The sequence below is a fragment of the Morchella sextelata genome, assembly GCF_020137385.1.
Source record: "Morchella sextelata strain SCLS chromosome Unknown scls_11, whole genome shotgun sequence".
In the NCBI taxonomy this organism is placed as follows: domain Eukaryota; kingdom Fungi; phylum Ascomycota; class Pezizomycetes; order Pezizales; family Morchellaceae; genus Morchella; species Morchella sextelata.
The window spans coordinates 1,137,598-1,154,618 of NW_025408626.1; the positions used below are offsets into that span (position 1 = coordinate 1,137,598).

Consider the following 17,021-nt stretch of genomic DNA (forward strand, 5'->3'; position numbering starts at 1 on the left):
TAGCCTGCCAGATAGATTCCCATTGAGATATCATGACCTCGCTCGCTGGATTGTTCCATTGTACTCCTTCCTTTGGGGCCGGCCAGTTGGTCCTGGGTTCATATCCATAGTTGGCATAGAAAGCCGATACTTTGGTAGACTCAGAGACCGCCGAGTTATATGCATACTCTGCCAAAGGCAAGAGTTCTGCCCAGTCATCCTGTTGATATGAACAATAACTCCGCAAGTAATGTTCCAGGGTCTGGTTAACTCTTTCTGTTTGACCGTCCGTTTGTGGGTGGAAAGATGTGGACATCTTCAGCTTCACATTGAGGAGACTCATGAGAGATTGCCAAAAGTGAGAAATGAACCTGCTATCTCTGTCCGAGACTATGTCATCAGGTAAACCATGGAGTCTCCAAACTTCCTTCAAGAACAACTTAGCCAAATCTTCCGTTTTATTGAGGGTAGGAAGAGGGATGTAGTGTGCCATTTTCGAAAAGCGGTCCACTATTACCCAGATCTTTGTAAACCCACTAGATTCCGGTAATCCCACAATGAAGTCCATAGAGATGGAAGTCCATGGCCGATAGGGTATCTCCAACGGTTGGAGCATACCAAACTTCTTGTGTCTTGAGGTCTTATTCCTCTGGCAGCTGTCACAGCTCCGGACATATTCCTCAACATCCTTATCCATGTTGGGCCAAAAGAAGTTATTTTTCACCCGCTCTAGTGTCTTAAATTGGCCAAAATGACCAGCCACCTTAGAGTCGTGGGTATCGGACAGTATTTCCATCTGAAGCTTCTTGTCTTTGGGTATATACCATCTATTTTTATAGAAGATGAGACCGTTCTTGACCGACAAGTTCTGGTCCAAATTTGGTTTCCTTTCAACCAGAGAGCGGTGCAATTCCTGCCAGAAACTATCCTCTTTAGCAGCCGTGTATAGGCGCTCTAAGAATGTATTCTGCAATTGATTCACCCTGACAGCCGCTAGCTTTGCAGGATCCAGAACCAATTGACCTGGCCTAAAAAAGATCTGTGGCTCCGGCTGCAGAGTTTCACCTCCCTCTCCAAGGCGGTGATCCCAGCGCCTAGATAGCACATCAGTCTTGCCATTCTTTTCTCCCGGTCTGTAGACAACTTTGAAATTATAGCCTGCTAGGTCCTCGGACCATCTAGCTTGCCGCCTAGTGAGAACCTTGGTAGAATTAAAATACTCCAAGTTCTTGTGGTCTGTGAAAACCGTGATCTCTTGCTCACAAGATTTGAGCATGTGTTCCCATTCCCGGAAAGAGGCTACAATAGCTCCCATTTCCTTATCATGAATGTCGTAGTTGATCTCGGCGGGGGAGAACTTCTTAGAATAGAATGCCACCGGATGTAGCTTCCCATCATCCCCATACTGAGAGAGCACCGCTCCCTTGGCAAAATCACTGGCATCTGTCTCGACCACCGTTCTCCTACTAGGGTCAAAATGAAGGAGGATTGGAGCGCTTGTGAACAGCCTCTTGAGTTCTTCAAAGGCCTGCTCATGTGCTGCCGTCCAATACCATTTCTTGTCTTTTTGCAGGAGGTCAGTTAATGGTTTGCAGACTTTACTGAAGCCTTCAATAAAGCGGCGATAGAAGTTTGCAAATCCGAGGAATGCTTGTACTGCCTTGATATTCTCAGGGACCGGCCATTCCTTAACTGCCTCCACCTTGTCTTCTGACATAGATACTCCTTCTTCCGAGATGTGATAGCCTAGGTATTCTACTTCTCGGACATGGAAGGATGTCTTATTGATCGAGGCACAGAGCTTTGCTTCCCTAAGCTTCTGTAATACCTTCTTGACCAGTAGCTCATGCTCTTTCTCAGTCTCCGAGTAGATGAGGATGTCGTCGATGTAGACAACCACTCCTTCATCCAGTAGTTCCTTTAGCACATCATTGATCATTGCCTGGAAGGCTGAGGGGGCATTGCATAGACCAAATGGCATCACATTATACTGATACAGTCCATAGCGGGTTCTGAAAGCGGTTTTCCACTCATCACCTTCTGCTATCCTGATCAAATTGAAGCCGTTCTTCAGGTCTATCTTTGTGAAGATCTTGGCCTTGAACAACCTGTCTCTGAGCTCACTCATGATAGGCAGCGGGTACTTGTCCTTGACAGTGACCTTGTTCAATCCTCTGTAGTCCACACAAATTCGCAATGTCCCATCCTTCTTAGGAATGAACAGTATGGGCGCCGCAGCAGGGCTATTAGATCTAGAGATCTTTCCTGAAGACAATTCTTTGTCCAGGTACTCTCGGAGGGCCTTCAACTCTGGAGCGGAACATGGGTACAGTGGGCCAAATGGGGGAGCGGTCCCAGGCAAGAGTTTGATCTTTAAATCATTATGGGAATGCGGCGGCATTTCCTCAATCTTCTCTTGACTGAACACATCAGCCCAATCCCGGTATAGGTGGTGTATTTTCTCAGCAATATCACCTCCGTCCTCATCATGCCATACTGAACCAACCAATTGATAGACTGTCTCTTCTTCTTCCAACATTTGGTATGGAGAGATCAGTTCAATCTTGGTGGCCGCTGGGAGACAATTCTGCTTACAGTAGTCACTTCTCCAGCTCATGGTGTTGAGTTCCCAGTTGATGTCCGGGTTATGCTTCCTAGCCCAACTAATTGGCAGGTAACCGGTCATTCCTTCTTCCAAAGTAGCCACTTCCCATCGGAGTGTCTCCTTATGATCTCCCATAATCATGCGGACCGGGTGAGTGTAATACTCGCCTCCTCCCATCATGACATCTCCTTGAGCATCAAACATTGTCAGAGGTTGATCCCGCCGCACTAAGGGAATTCCATGCTTCCTGACAAAACTCTGGTTGAGGATTGCTCCTGTACAACCGGTGTCAAACAGGAAAGACCCTTGGGCGCCTTCATCCTTTCCTTTGACTGTCCATGACAGTCCTGCCTTCAGTATAGGTCTTTTTCCATGTACTGGTAAGGAGGGAAGCCTCTGTTCCAACCTTCTTTGCTTAACAGCGGATTCTGGACTCGTTTCTCTTTGTCTTTTCAGCATAGCTAATAGCTTCGGGCACTACTAAGATCAAAGATCCTTTGGTTCTATTCCCAAGCGGTAATATAGCGGGTATGATGTGTGGTAATTTTTTGGTAGCGGTTTGGAAGTGTCTTTGTAGCAAATGTAACTTTGGTAGAGCACTGACAGACCAGCTGTTTCGGGTCTTAAACCCATCCTCAGAGTGCTTGGAGCAATCAAATAGGCGGAAACACAATCATAATTTATTCAAGAGAAACATAGAAACCCAAATCCCATATAAAAGAAAACTAGTAAACATAGACCCAAACAGACACTTTTCTACCAGAGGATTTCATTGTCCGAGTCTTGCTCAGGCTGCAAAACAAAATCTTCCGTAACCTCCGGGAGTACAATAAGTGGATCCTCTGCTACTACAGCAGCCACTTTAGCCTTCTTCTGAGAGTTGGACTTGCCATTCCCTCTTTTCCGCTTTTGTACCCTCACTGCTGCTACTCGAACAACAGTAGGTTCCTTGGACCAACAATCGGTCCATTTGTGTCTGGACTTGCCGCACTATTGCACAAGTCAGTCTATGCACTCTACCAATAGGGAGTACCGGAAGGTCATACCTTCAAGCATACTTCTGCTTTCCTTCTTTCTTCTAGAATATCCCCCGGGATACCCTTCAGTTCCACCGCTTTGTCCTTAGGTCCAGGAGTCTTCTGAGGTCCAGAGGAGCTCGCAGCTTCTCTTTTCCTCTTAGGCTGCTGGTCCTTCTGAGCGGGAGGATCTTTCTTGGTCCGAGGGTGCGCTTTCTCAGCTGCCATCCCTTGGTACCTCTCATGGGTGTGCCCTAACTCTCTTAGAGCAGCTATCCGCTCCATCAAGGACTTTGGCTTGGGATTAAAAAGAGCCCAACTCATACCTAGGTCCGGGAGGAGGGAATTATGAATCTTATCATCCACCAACTGACCCTCATAGCCAGTCTTCCACATCAGCTGAATGATAGTATTCAGGAAGAGGTCTATTCCTCCTCGAGCTGTGTGGGTGAGGGTATTCCATTGGGCTACAGCATCATCTCTAGAGATGGCTTCACCGAAGGCAGCTCTAAAAGCATCCACAAAGGAATCCCAATGCTTCCATCTCTGATCCAACTGCACCGGTATTCCAGCAAGACGGTTGGCAGAGGCTTGATCAATTGAATTGTGGTATGCCTCATACCATCGGATCGCTGCCTCACCTTCCATCAAGTTGCCTGCATATCGGATCTTAACCTCCTCAGAGGTAAATGACAGGCTCTCAATGGAGAACACATTCTCACATTGCCGGATGAAGGTCTCCACTTGCTCCGCTTTGCCCTGGAATTTGGAAGGTGGTGGTGCCTTTGGTTCTCTGGCCCTAGTGGAAGTAGAAGGGTGGGAGGTGGCCGGAGGTTGATACTGCTGGGACATAATAGCAAACAAGTCCTTCTGTTGCTTCTCCAACTTCTTCTTAAGATATCTCCGCCATCCTCTCCTATCACCACCTTCTGGTTCCGAGTCTGAACTGTCTGAATCTCCTGGAGCGGGAGCGCGGGCTGCTGGGGGTGGAGGGTTCTGATTTCCACCACTTCCTCCCTGTGCCTGAGCTGGAGGGGGAGCGGCGGCCGCAGCAGGAGGGGCCACAGGTGCTACTGGTGCCGGATTGCTGGCCAAAGGTGAGGTTGCTGCTGGTTGAGCGGCCCCAGACATGGTGAACCTTCCCGGGTTCCTGGCTAGTGGACTGGGAGGTCCTCGGCCTGCACCTGAGAAGAACTCTCCTTCATAGTCAAAGGATCGGTCAGTTCCTCCAAGGAGTGGGTGTACCCCACCGAAGCGGCTAGGTGGTAAGGGTGAAGCTCCCACCGCTGGCTGCACAATAGGAATAACTCTCCTAGTGGATCTGACCGGAAATGCTGCAAAGGGGCTGGCCTTCCGCTGCATTGTCCTGGTAGCTGCTCTGGAAGAGGACCTGGAGACTGGATTTGGTGCCGGAGTTGCTGGTCTGGCCACCACCAGTCTTCCTTCATCAAGGGCTTTCTGTATCTCGGCCACAAAGTCCGGTGGAGTAGCCGGGTTTGTCCACTCAATCTCCATGGCATCGGCATTCAGCTCATCTTTCTCCACATACTTCCGGAGTTCTTCCTGAACAGAGTTGACCTCCATTCTCATGTACTCAAGAGCTTCCGCCATCAGAGCATTCTGTGCTGCCTGGCGCTCTTGTACAATGAGTAGGGCCTGACTGCCCCGGGTCAACTGATTCTGCAGGCTGTGCTGGAGGTAGGTCTGAAGCTCTGTGAAGAACTGCTGGACGGAAATCTCGTCGGTATCCTGCCAAGCAGGCTCGCAACCGGGGATGTAGGTCTGTAAAGCGGTCCTGGGCTTCTTGACAAGCTGTGTCTGCCCAGTGGCATCAAGCTGGAGGGGCACCGGCTGCCATTCAATCTGCAGGGGCGCATCCGGAGCTGAGAGGGCGGACATTTTTGTATATAGGAAGAATAATCTGAAGGTGACTTGAGCCTTAAAGATTATCTGTAACGGGGGTCCTTTCTAAGAGAAATAGATTTGTATAGAATAGAGACGGCCGTGCAAGATAGACAATCAGGTTGCAGATTATTCAAAGATACTATCGCTAGAACTCAATAATCTTTAAGGGCTCTGCTACCGATAAGAACTTTTGTTTTTCTTTCTGATGAAGACTCGAGAGAATAGGACTGAAGGGCGAGAATGAACCTGAGTACTTATACTCCGAAGGCCTCTATTCTCTGCTCCTAACTCCTTACTAAGTTCCGGTGGGCCTCTCCTCAGTACCGGAAACAATACCACCGCTACCCCGCTTTTCTCTAAGCGTCAGCGGGTGTTTTCCGATACCCAAGGCAACCACCCTTAGTCAAAGCCTTTGTAACACCTGCAGCCTTGGTTGCCACACAACCGAGGACCTGCATGAATGAGCTAGCGCTCAGGTGTAAGCTTAATCATTGCTGTAGAGCTTTCGCTTATTGTAGACTTCCCTAGCATAGTCCCTGCCTTTCGGCGGACTTACAATGCTCGGAGGATACAGAGGATCACCGGACAATCAGAGCTTCACTCTGGCCGGTCTTCTAGTCACTGGCGAAGCATAGACTCGTCAGTCATTGCTCCCATGAATAGGTCCCCTTCCTAGCGCCCGGAATGTAGTTACTCTAACAGCTGGTAGCTAACCACACTGCCGGTACTTGCATATCACCGTGCAACTGGCTTCTAACAATAACTCTCAGCATGTAACCGGGCCCTGTGTGTACTCATACACCAGACAGTTGAAATGGCTCCGTTACACATGTGTTCCCATTCCCAGAAAGAGGCTACAATAGCTCCCATTTCCTTATCATGAATGTCATAGTTGATCTCAGCAGGGGAGAACTTCTTGGAATAGAATGCCACCGGATGTAGCTTCCCATCGTCCCCATACTGAGAGAGCACCGCTCCCTTGGCAAAATCACTGGCATCTGTCTCGACCACCGTTCTCCTACTAGGGTCAAAATGAAGGAGGATTGGAGCACTTGTGAACAGCCTCTTGAGTTCTTCAAAGGCCTGCTCATGTACTGCCGTCCAATACCATTTCTTGTCTTTTTGCAGGAGGTCAGTTAATGGCTTGCAAACCTTACTGAAGCCTTCAATAAAGCGGCGATAGAAGTTTGCGAATCCGAGGAATGCCTGTACTGCCTTGATATTCTCAGGGACCGGCCATTCCTTAACTGCCTCCACCTTATCTTCTGACATAGATACTCCTTCTTCCGAGATGTGATAGCCTAGATACTCTACTTCTCGGACATGGAAGGATGTCTTACTGATCGAGGCACAGAGCTTAGCTTCCCTAAGCTTCTGTAGTACCTTCTTGACCAATAGCTCATGCTCTTTCTCAGTCTCCGAGTAGATGAGGATGTCATCAATATAGACAACTACTCCTTCATCCAGTAGTTCCTTTAGCACATCATTGATCATTGCCTGGAAAGCGGAGGGAGCATTGCATAGACCAAATGGCATCACATTATACTGATACAGTCCATAGCGGGTTCTGAAAGTGGTTTTCCACTCATCACCTTCTGCTATCCTGATCAAATTGAAGCCGTTCTTCAGGTCTATCTTTGTGAAGATCTTGGCCTTGAACAACCTGTCCCTGAGCTCACTCATGATAGGCAGCGGGTACTTGTCCTTGACAGTGACCTTGTTCAATCCTCTATAGTCCACACAAATCCGCAATGTCCCATCCTTCTTAGGAATAAACAGTATGGGCGCCGCAGCAGGGCTGTTAGACCTAGAGATCTTTCCTGAAGACAATTCTTTGTCCAGGTACTCTCGGAGGGCCTTCAACTCTGGAGCGGAACATGGGTACAGCGGGCCAAATGGGGGAGCGGTGCCAGGCAAGAGTTTGATCTTCAAATCATTATGGGAATGCGGCGGCATTTCCTCAATCTTCTCTTGACTGAACACATCAGCCCAATCCCGGTATAGGTGGTGTATTTTCTCAGCAATATCACCTCCGTCCTCATCATGCCATACTGAACCAACCAATTGATAGACTGTCTCTTCCTCTTCCAACATTTGGTATGGAGAGATCAGTTCAATCTGGGTGGCCGCTGGGAGACAATTCTGTTTGCAGTAGTCACTCCTCCAGCTCATGGTGTTGAGTTCCCAGTTGATATCCGGGTTATTCTTCCTAGCCCAACTAATTGGCAGGTAACCGGTCATTCCTTCTTCCAAAGTAGCCACTTCCCATCGGAGCGTCTCTTTATGATCTCCCATAATCATGCGGACCGGGTGAGTGTAATACTCGCCTCGTCCCATCATGACATCTCCTTGAGCATCAAACATTGTCAGAGGTTGATCCCGCCGCACTAAGGGAATTCCATGCTTCCTGACAAAACTCTGGTTGAGGATTGCTCCTGTACAACCGGTGTCAAACAGGAAAGACCGTTGGGCACCTTCATCTTTTCCTTTGACTGTCCATGACAGTCCTGCCTTCAGTATAGGTCTTTTTCCATGTATGGTGCGGCTGGTCTTAAAGGTGTACCGCCATGACAACGGGTTGGAACGCCAAGACTTTCAAGTGGTCAACGACCATCAATACATGAAATACAAAATATTTTTTAACTTTATGAATAATGCTCCTAAATTCGCCAGATTTTAAACGTGGGATCTTGTGGTGTGTCCGCTAAAATAGAGACTTTCGAGCAAGAAATTCCTTGAGTTTAATTTTTGGTCATTTTGGTACTATTACGGAAGATTTTTTAAACTGTACTAGCATTATGAATATAGATCCAAATGATTCCGGATTTTCAGTAGGGATTCTTAGAGAGTTTAGTATGTAATTGGAGGTACCGTTCATCAAATTGCTCCAAGTTTATTTTTTGATATTTTTTGCACCTATAGTAAGACTACAAGAAATTATATTTTACTACTAGTAACCCTCCTGTGACTCTTATAAGCTTTCACTCTGAACTCTTCAGTACCATATATAACTCCCGCCCTATATGTATCCATAATTCTCAACGATTTGCTCCACCATTTGGGTATCAAATCTGATGCCCATATGAGTGCTAGGGGTACATTTTCTCTAAGAGACTTTATATCATAACCACAATTATTTCGGGTATACAGCTTTACCCTAGCCCAGAAGTACTCAATCCAATTGAGCTCGCAATGGAATCTAGGGTAGAATAAAACTTTGTGTCCTCTACCCTCTACTACTTCTTGAACTCTGCCTTTTTGTGACAGAAAATCTGGTTGTTGAGATATGAGTTTGCGGGCACAGCAATTGGCTACTGCTTCAGAGTGTTTTCTCTGCTCTTTGGGGACATTATTCCGTTGAGTGCAGTCCAGATATAGGCCCTCTTTGGGCCATAAGCCTCTTTCTTTTAAAATGACTTCTAAACCTTTAGGTTCTCCCCATAATGATTTCGGGATTTTTCTCTCCCTCTGTCCATAACACATCTTCTGAACCATTCTGACTCCGTTTTTATCCATATACCACCCGTCTCTCATATGTGGTTGTGACCCCCCTGGCCCTTTATTCATTTTTGTCCCTCTCAATGCATCTGAAGCAAATGCATTATGACTAGTTGCATTATCAAAGAGGAATAATGCACAGCAACCGGGATGCGCTGCTTCGAAAATAGTTATAGCTGTTAATGTCTGCTGCACTATTTTTTCCTGATCCCACCATATAGCTCCTCCACATTGAATAATTTCGGTTGCCTCTCTCTTATGCAAGCCATATTTGATAAGGTCCCCATCTGACATATTTTTCTCATCTACCCTCAATCTCCCCCATGGAGTAACAAATTCGGAAATATGTATACCCTGTCCCCTAGATTTGCTTCTCAATGGTATATGATCGCCTCTTACCCATTGATAATGAGGGCCATCGTTGGCATTGCATGTGCACTCATCATGAGTGACTGGAATAATGAGTTTATGCCCTTCAGGAATAATGTAACGGCAGCTATGTATCTTTGACTAGGTGATAGACTGGAACGAGGAAAGGAGGTATTGTGTGGTGGTATTAGGATTTGTAATGGGGATTTCTGTTATGTTCTTTTAGTTTCTGTTACACGGAGATATTAGTCATTATTGGACTATGGTTGGATATATAAGGGGGCGTTGTTTTGTGCTTTTATCTGTTTTCCTTCTCTTCTTTTCCTCTTTACGCAACCTCTGTATTTATTCCACGAATACTATTCTTTGTCCGCATTACGTCATAGGGCTCCAACCGGTTTATCATACCAGGCAGAGCCACCCCATAGTCCATAGTCAAAGCATACCTTTACGTCTACGTTCACGTCTACGTTACTACCTAGGTTGTATTCCTTGGCACCACCGTCTATTGCCTATAACCCCCGCGATACGTAGGTTGCGTCCTCTATCGCCAACCAATACAACACCATAGTCTACAATGTCGGAACATGTCCATGTCGATTATCAACAACTCAATGATAATCTCCAAAGATTTTTTGAAGCGCATCCACAGGTCAATCACGTTGTCGGAGCTGAAGCCTATGCGCTTCTTCAACAGTGTCAAAATGGTCTTATCCAATACGCAACGGATTTACAAGAGGTAGATGTGAGGGATGCGTACCAGACCACAAGAGTACACTACGCAGAGCTCAGAGTTCGGCTAACAGCTACAAAGGTAGAAGTCTCCAAGGTCTCTTCAGTCAACGTCGAGTAGAATTCTCCTTGATCCGATACGGGCCCCGCGAGCTACGTTATCAACAAAGATTCACTAGAGTTAGCGTGTGATGTTCGACCATCTTCGACGTAATAGTTCAGGTAGAATTCGAAGTCACAATAGAATAAAGTATTTCCAAAAGTATAGTCAAATAAAGTTGTAACTCGCGTATCAACGATTTATATTGTTAAGACTCTGATTTCGCCGATGATAGTTTGGCTAGTCAGTGAATGACACAGTATTTATGTCCCTCGCTTATGTCTCGAGGACCCAATCTAATAATAATACAGAATACGCTCGGGGCATGCCCGAGACCCTGAAAAACAACCAAGAACATTTAACTCCTAAGTCCGTAACCCAAACTCCTAAAGCCGCTGAAACCCCTCAACCTATTTGTCCACTCTAATGCACGTTTCCCTGTCGATGTTTCTTCTCCATCAGCCGTCTGGTGGATAATCGTCAGCGTCGGCTCTTCGGAGGTCTCGGACGGCAAGGCTACCTACTCAGGCCTCTTCCCACATCGCTTTCCCACATAGCAGAGTCCTCTCATGCCCACAGGTACCGCCGATAGGTACTTGGTGGGCTGGCAGCTTGCGCCGATTCGCTCCGAGCGGTCCGATCTTCGATCCGATTGATTCCAGCTGTCCCTCATATATCCACCGGTACCAAAACACTCCCCTCCGGCGGTTTGACGCTCCGGGGGTTATTATTGGGGTCGAAAACGTGTTTTTTTAACTAGGAAAACCGCAACTCCGCATTTGGTCGCATATTGATCGCACCGTACCTCGTAGGTGCGAACCGGAGTTGATAGTGGTGTTGCCATTAGTATTAAAGGGTATAGGGGTATCTACTAGCCTTTCTCTTACTCCCGTAAATGCTTGGCATGCCCGTAACAGCTTACCCCCCTTCCAGGGTGTCACGTCTCGGGACATCTTCTGACAGACTATGGTTCCAGTAAACCTGCTCCACATATCACCCGCGGTGTCTGTGGAGGGGAAGGACTTAGCCCCGTGGGGTACCTCTATAGTCTCAGGCGTTGGTCCTTCACAGCCTTGGGGTTTCTTCGATGAAAGTCGCGGACTAGATCAAGTACTTCCTCGTTCATAACGTCCGTGACTTGGTAAGTACAGTCGCTCATCGAATAGCCCCGCCATTTCACCAGGTATTCTACTAATCCCTTTCTGCTCTTTCGGCTTCCCACAATACTTTCCACTTCGTACAAAACCTCTCCTTCCTTATCGACCTCTTCGGGAGTTGGGGGACGTTGTTCGCGGCCTGGTATACTGCTCTGTCGGTAACGTTCCAAGAGTTCAATATGGAACACGTTATGGATTTTGACTTGCGGTAGCAGTTCCAGTTCGCAGGCTCGTTTACCGGCTAGTCGGACAATTTTGAACGGGCCGAGTTTCTTATGATCGAGTTTCTTGGTAGAGCGACGAGTCTTGATGTTGGTCGCATTGAGCATAACCATGTCTCCCACCTTGAAGTTAGGCGGTTCGTCCCTTTTCCGATCATAGTATTTCCCCATCTTCTCCCTGGTGTCTGTTAAGCGAGCGAGAGCGGAATCATGAACTCCTCGGATAAAGTGAGCATACAGGTCACTGGTTGGGTTGACCACTTCAGCTTCCGTCGGCCAGTTGGTTCTTGGGTTGTAACCGTAATTGGTATAGAACGGAGATTGGCCCGTGGCGGTGGTAACCGAGTTGTTGTAAGCATACTCCGCCAACGGGAGTAGCTCTGCCCAATCGTCTTGCTCGTAGTTACAAAAGGCTCGTAAGTAGTGCTCGAGGGTTTGGTTGACTCGCTCTGTTTGCCCATCGGTCTGAGGGTGGAAAGCCGTACTCATTCTGATTCTCACATCCAATAATTCCATAAGGGATGCCCAAAAGCTTGAAGTAAACTTAGCGTCCCTGTCGGAAACTATGTCGAGAGGCAGCCCATGGAGTCGCCAGATTTGACCGAGGAATATCTTCGCTAAATCCTGCGCGGTCGTTTCTGCTACTAGGGGGATGAAATGCGACATCTTCGAGAACCTATCGACTACTACCCAAATTTGGTTGTATCCCTTTGATTCCGGTAACTGAACGACGAAGTCCATTGATATCGATTGCCAGACAGAATGTGGCGTGGACAGTGGTAGAAGCGCACCGTATTTCTTATGGCGGCTGGGTTTGTTGCGCTGGCACTCGTCACATGACCGAACGTAATCATCAATCCACTCGTTCATTTTTGGCCAATAAAAGTTACGCGTGATGAGTTCCAAAGTTTTATCTTGTCCAAAGTGTCCTGCCACCTTCGAATCGTGTTCTGCCTGTGCGATTCGGATCTTAATACGGTCGTCTGCCGGAATATAGAGTCGGTTCTTATAAAAGAGTAGCCCGTCTTTCTCAGCGATATCCTTCAGTTCCCCCAGCTTCTCCCCTTGCTCAACTCTCTCTCTCAATCCTACCCATGTCGGGTCTCCCGATGCCGCCTGCCGGACATGATCCAGAAAGTTCTTGGACCAGTCAATCACCCCCTTGGAGGCAAGCGACACCGCTGATACCACAAACTCTTCCTCCGCCAACTGTCCGGGCTTAAAGAACCTGTCTATCGGCTGTTTCCCAAGCGTGCCTCCCCCTTCAGGACGGTACTCCGGCCGTCGCGATAGTGCATCTGCCTTCCCATTTTTGGTTCCCGGGCGGTAAATAATCTTGAAGTCAAATTCCGCCAAAGACTCAGCCCACCTTGCCTGTCGTCGGTTAAGAACCTTGGTTGTTGAAAAATATTCCAAGTTCTTGTGATCCGTATAGACGAGAACCGTTCGGCTAGGTCCTTCGAGGTAGTGACGCCATTGCTTGAAGGCTGACACAATTCCTAGCATCTCCTTATCCCAGACGTTGTAGTTGAGTTCCGCTGGGTTAAGCTTTCGAGAATAAAAGGCAACAGGGTGAGTCTTTCCGTCAATAACCTGGGATAGAATTGCGGCGATAGCAAAATCACTTGCGTCCGTTTCCACGATAGTCTGGCGATCTGGAGAAAAGTGTACCAAGATCGGCGCAGACGTAAACAGGGTTTTGAGTTTTTCGAAGGCTGCTTGGGCCGTCATAGACCAGACAAAGTTCTTAGCATCACCCCTGAGACAATCGGTAATGGGTTTACAGACCCCGGAGAAATTGTGGATAAACCTTCTGTAGAAGTTGGCAAAGCCCATGAAGATCTGTACTTCTTTAACGCTGCACGGGGCTTGCCAATTCGTAACAGACATGATCTTATCCAGTGCCATGGTGACACCTGCTGGGGCAAGGATGTATCCGAGAAACTCGATTTCGGTGAGCTCGAAGAATGATTTCTTCGGGTTGGCGACCAGGTTGTATTCTTGTAGCCTGCTAAGTACTTTGCCGACCAGCTCCCTGTGTTCCTCTCGAGACTTGCTATATATTAGGATATCATCAAGGTATACTACTACCCCTTGATCCAAGAATTCCCTCAGCGCATCATTCATCATGTTCTGGAAGGTCGCCGGCGCATTTGCCAGCCCAAAAGGCATGACGAGGTACTCAAAATGCCCGTACCGCGTACGAAAGGCTGTCTTCCACTCGTCGCCGTCTTTGATCCTGATGAGGTTGTAACCTTCCTTCAGGTCAATCTTCGAGAAGATAACCGCGCCTGCCACTCGATCTCGCAGCTCGTCCATAAGCGGTAACGGATACCTGTTCTTGATGGACACACGGTTAAGTCCACGGTAGTCAACGCAAAGTCGCAGACTACCGTCCTTCTTCTTCACAAATAGGATTGGGGCTCCTGCCGGGGATTTGCTTGGCCTAATCTTTCCCAATCGCAACATTTTATCTAGGTATTCCCGAAGCACCTTCAGTTCGACTTCGGATAGGGAGTAGACGGGTCCCCATGGTGGCTGCTTTTCTGGCTCGAGATCTATCGCGTGGTCGTAAGATCGATGCGGTGGTAATTTGTCTGCTTCCGATGGTAGGAAGACTTTAAGGAACCCATGGAGCCAAGAGGGAAGAGTTTCGCGGAGGTTGACCGATTCATCTTCCAAAAGACAAATACTACCGATGAATTGGGCCTCCGGATCGTCTAATACACCCTCGTCCATTTCTATGTGAGGTTCCTTGTCAGTGAAGCATCGACTCTTGCAGTTCTCGCCATCATAGGAAACTTCCCCTTCTGCCCCTATAACCGGCTTGTGTTCTTTCAACCACCAGTTCGGTAATATTGCATCAATGCCAACCGGGAGAGGGGCGATCTCGAATGACAACTGTGTTTGATGCCCCCTTGACATTATAATTAATGGTTGTGTAAAGGCGTGTCCCGTGCCCTTCATAACTTCTCCCGTAAATCCAAATACCCGGGCCGGGACGTCTCGTTTCACCTTCGGGACCTCAAAACTATCAACAAAAACAGCAGACAAACCAGGACCAGTTGCACCAGTATCCAACAACACCTTACAAGGTAAACATTTTTCCGCAAAACAAAGGAACTGATTAACGATAGGTCGAGGACCGTGAATAGGTTCCTCCAAAATTTTCTGTTTTTTCTCTGGTTGGGACGCTCTCCCTTCCTGCCTTTTTCTTTTCATATTTTTTTTGTTGTTTTCCGTCAGTGATAACATAGCAATCTGGGGATACTCCTGACCTGACTCATCAGAGTCCCCTTTTAAAAATCCTCATCGAAATCCATTTCCGATTCCGATCCGCGTTCTCGTACAAACGCTTGCCCACTGGTGTACTCCGCAGCAGCTGTCGCCGCCGGCTTCCTAGCACGGTGCCTCATTCGTTTTCTCTGAGGTTGGGGTTCCGGTGGTTCCATATCGTGGTCGCCATCGTCATCGCGGGTACGCTTTCGGGAGAGAGAGGAGATAGATGCACTGCTATTAGCATCTGAACGACACCATTTCCAAAGATGACCCTTTCGGCCACATCGCACAAGGGCTCCATCGGTCTTTCGCTGCTCTCGGACCGGCTGTGGAACTCCTTTGGTGGCTTCGTCGTAGTCGTGGTATATTGGCTTATTCCCCGACTTGTTTTTGCTGGTGCTCTTCTTATCTTGCCCTTTCTCTTTCTCCTCAGTCTGAGCCCTCCCCTTGATCTTAAACCCCTTCTCCTTCTGCCGCGAGTTCCCACCGTTGTTCAACTCCCTTCCCCTCGACTCCGCTTTCCCCAACATTTTCACCTGCTCTTGATAAGCCTCGTGAGCCTTGCCAGCTCGTTCCAACTGTTGGATGTACTCGGAGTCGTCATCGGTTGGATCGAAACGTGAGTGGCGCTCCCGGATTTCATTTGGTAACCCTTGGAGCAAGGCGGCACGATAGGATCCTCCTTTCATCTGAGCATGCTGGTTCATGATCTCCATCCTCGTCAGGTAGTCTCCGATGTTAGCAGAGTACTCAAACTGCTGCATCTTCATCGCGTTCTCCATAGCCTCCTGAGTGCTTAAGAAGCGTTTCCTGATCTCCTGACGGAACCGAGTCCAAGTAGCGTAGTCTGCGGCTGCTGGACCTAGCATCTTGGTCTCGATGTACTCCATGAACCATTCCTTTGCCAACCCACACGTATACGTTCCAGCGAACAGTACTTTGTTCCTGTCCGTTCGGAACTTCTTTGGCTTCTGCTCAAAGTAGATCTCGCACTCCATGAGCCAATGTCGCAGGTTATGCTTCCGGGCATTATCGAACTCGAAGGGTATTTTGGCGAGCGAATCTACCATATCTTCGTCTTCAGGCGGCGCCGAATTCCGGTTCCCGCCTCGGTTCATTCTCCAATTCTTCCGACCGTGCGACCATTCACTGTTATCGTCGTCATCGTCGTCGGAAGGTTCTGGGTCTCCCCCAACGTTTCCTCTTGGTGGGTTCTGGGGAGGTTGATTTCCACCGTTCCCACCGACTGGGGCAGTTCCCACCGGCCTCCTGCCATTATTTTTCCGCACTGGGCCGGCATCCTCCGGTTGCCTGCCTCCATTTCCTCCTACGGGACCAGCGTTTCCTCCTACTGGGCCAGCGTTTTCAGGGTTCTTGCCATTGCCAACAGGAACCGTTTGGGGTGCAGTAGGGTCCAAGGGAATACTCACCATGGAGGGTGCTACCGACAGATGTTGTCGTAGACGTTCCTCCATTTCGGCTATTCGTTGGTTTCTCACGTCATCGGACTGCTTGAATTGTGCCAACAGTTCCCGCTGTTCCCTTTTCTCCTGCTCTCGCTCTTCTCTTGCAACTCTCAGCTGTCGTTCCGCCTCCAACAGTTGGTCCTGGGTTATTCGATGGTTACGGTCCAGAATCTCGTGGTCGGCGGCTCGTGCAGTTTCTTGCATTTGTCGAACATTTTCGACGAGCTCAAAGAGCGATTCGAGATGTTGCTTCTGGGCGATGGCTTCTTGCCGTGCTTTCTTATCCAGAATTTGCCCACTCCCCTGCACTTGTTCCTGGAGGTTTTGTACCTGCTGCCAAACGGCCTGTCCAGCTGTACCAAGATACCTCATTTGTGCCTCATGGGTATCCAAAAACTCCTGCATGGACCTCGTAAATTGGGCTTGAGTAGAGCGTTTACTCGTTGACCTAGTGTGTGTAGAGGGTCCTCCCTGGAGTAGGGGATCGGGGCTAACAGCCTCAGATAGTACCATAGCGTCCTCTGCGGCCTCGTCTGTTACGGCCGAGGTGTCTACGAAATAATCCCTTCGGAATGCCATTGTGGTAAGGGATAATGGTGATAGTTCTTCTTTTTGAGGTGACTTCGTTACTCCAAGTGAACTTGTGAGTAACAATATACTGTGAGGGATGCGTACCAGACCACAAGAGTACACT

At 48.3% G+C, this 17,021-nt stretch overlaps 5 protein-coding genes across 5 annotated transcripts; 1 reads left to right on the forward strand and 4 right to left on the reverse strand.

Moving 5' to 3' along the window:
* Nucleotides 1-3,630: 3,630 nt before the first annotated feature.
* Nucleotides 3,631-5,499, reverse strand: H6S33_001713 (uncharacterized protein; the record flags this gene model as incomplete). Its single annotated transcript, XM_044833071.1, has 1 exon — nt 3,631-5,499. A coding segment is annotated over one exon (1,869 nt), but the record flags the coding sequence as incomplete, so codon positions are not given.
* Nucleotides 5,500-6,258: 759 nt separating this feature from the next.
* On the reverse strand, nt 6,259-8,097 carry H6S33_001714 (uncharacterized protein; the record flags this gene model as incomplete). The annotated part of the gene is made up of 1 exon (XM_044833072.1): nt 6,259-8,097. A coding segment is annotated over one exon (1,839 nt), but the record flags the coding sequence as incomplete, so codon positions are not given.
* Nucleotides 8,098-9,949: 1,852 nt separating this feature from the next.
* Nucleotides 9,950-10,225, forward strand: H6S33_001715 (uncharacterized protein; the record flags this gene model as incomplete). Its single annotated transcript, XM_044833073.1, has 1 exon — nt 9,950-10,225. One exon carries the CDS (start codon nt 9,950-9,952, stop codon nt 10,223-10,225), a length of 276 nt encoding a protein of 91 aa, XP_044693776.1.
* Nucleotides 10,226-11,246: 1,021 nt separating this feature from the next.
* On the reverse strand, nt 11,247-14,804 carry H6S33_001716 (uncharacterized protein; the record flags this gene model as incomplete). Its single annotated transcript, XM_044833074.1, has 1 exon — nt 11,247-14,804. One exon carries the CDS (start codon nt 14,802-14,804, stop codon nt 11,247-11,249), a length of 3,558 nt encoding a protein of 1,185 aa, XP_044693777.1.
* A 77-nt stretch (nt 14,805-14,881) lies between these two features.
* H6S33_001717 (uncharacterized protein) lies at nt 14,882-16,906 on the reverse strand (the record flags this gene model as incomplete). Its single annotated transcript, XM_044833075.1, has 1 exon — nt 14,882-16,906. One exon carries the CDS (start codon nt 16,904-16,906, stop codon nt 14,882-14,884), a length of 2,025 nt encoding a protein of 674 aa, XP_044693778.1.
* Between the last annotated feature and the right edge of the window lie 115 nt (nt 16,907-17,021).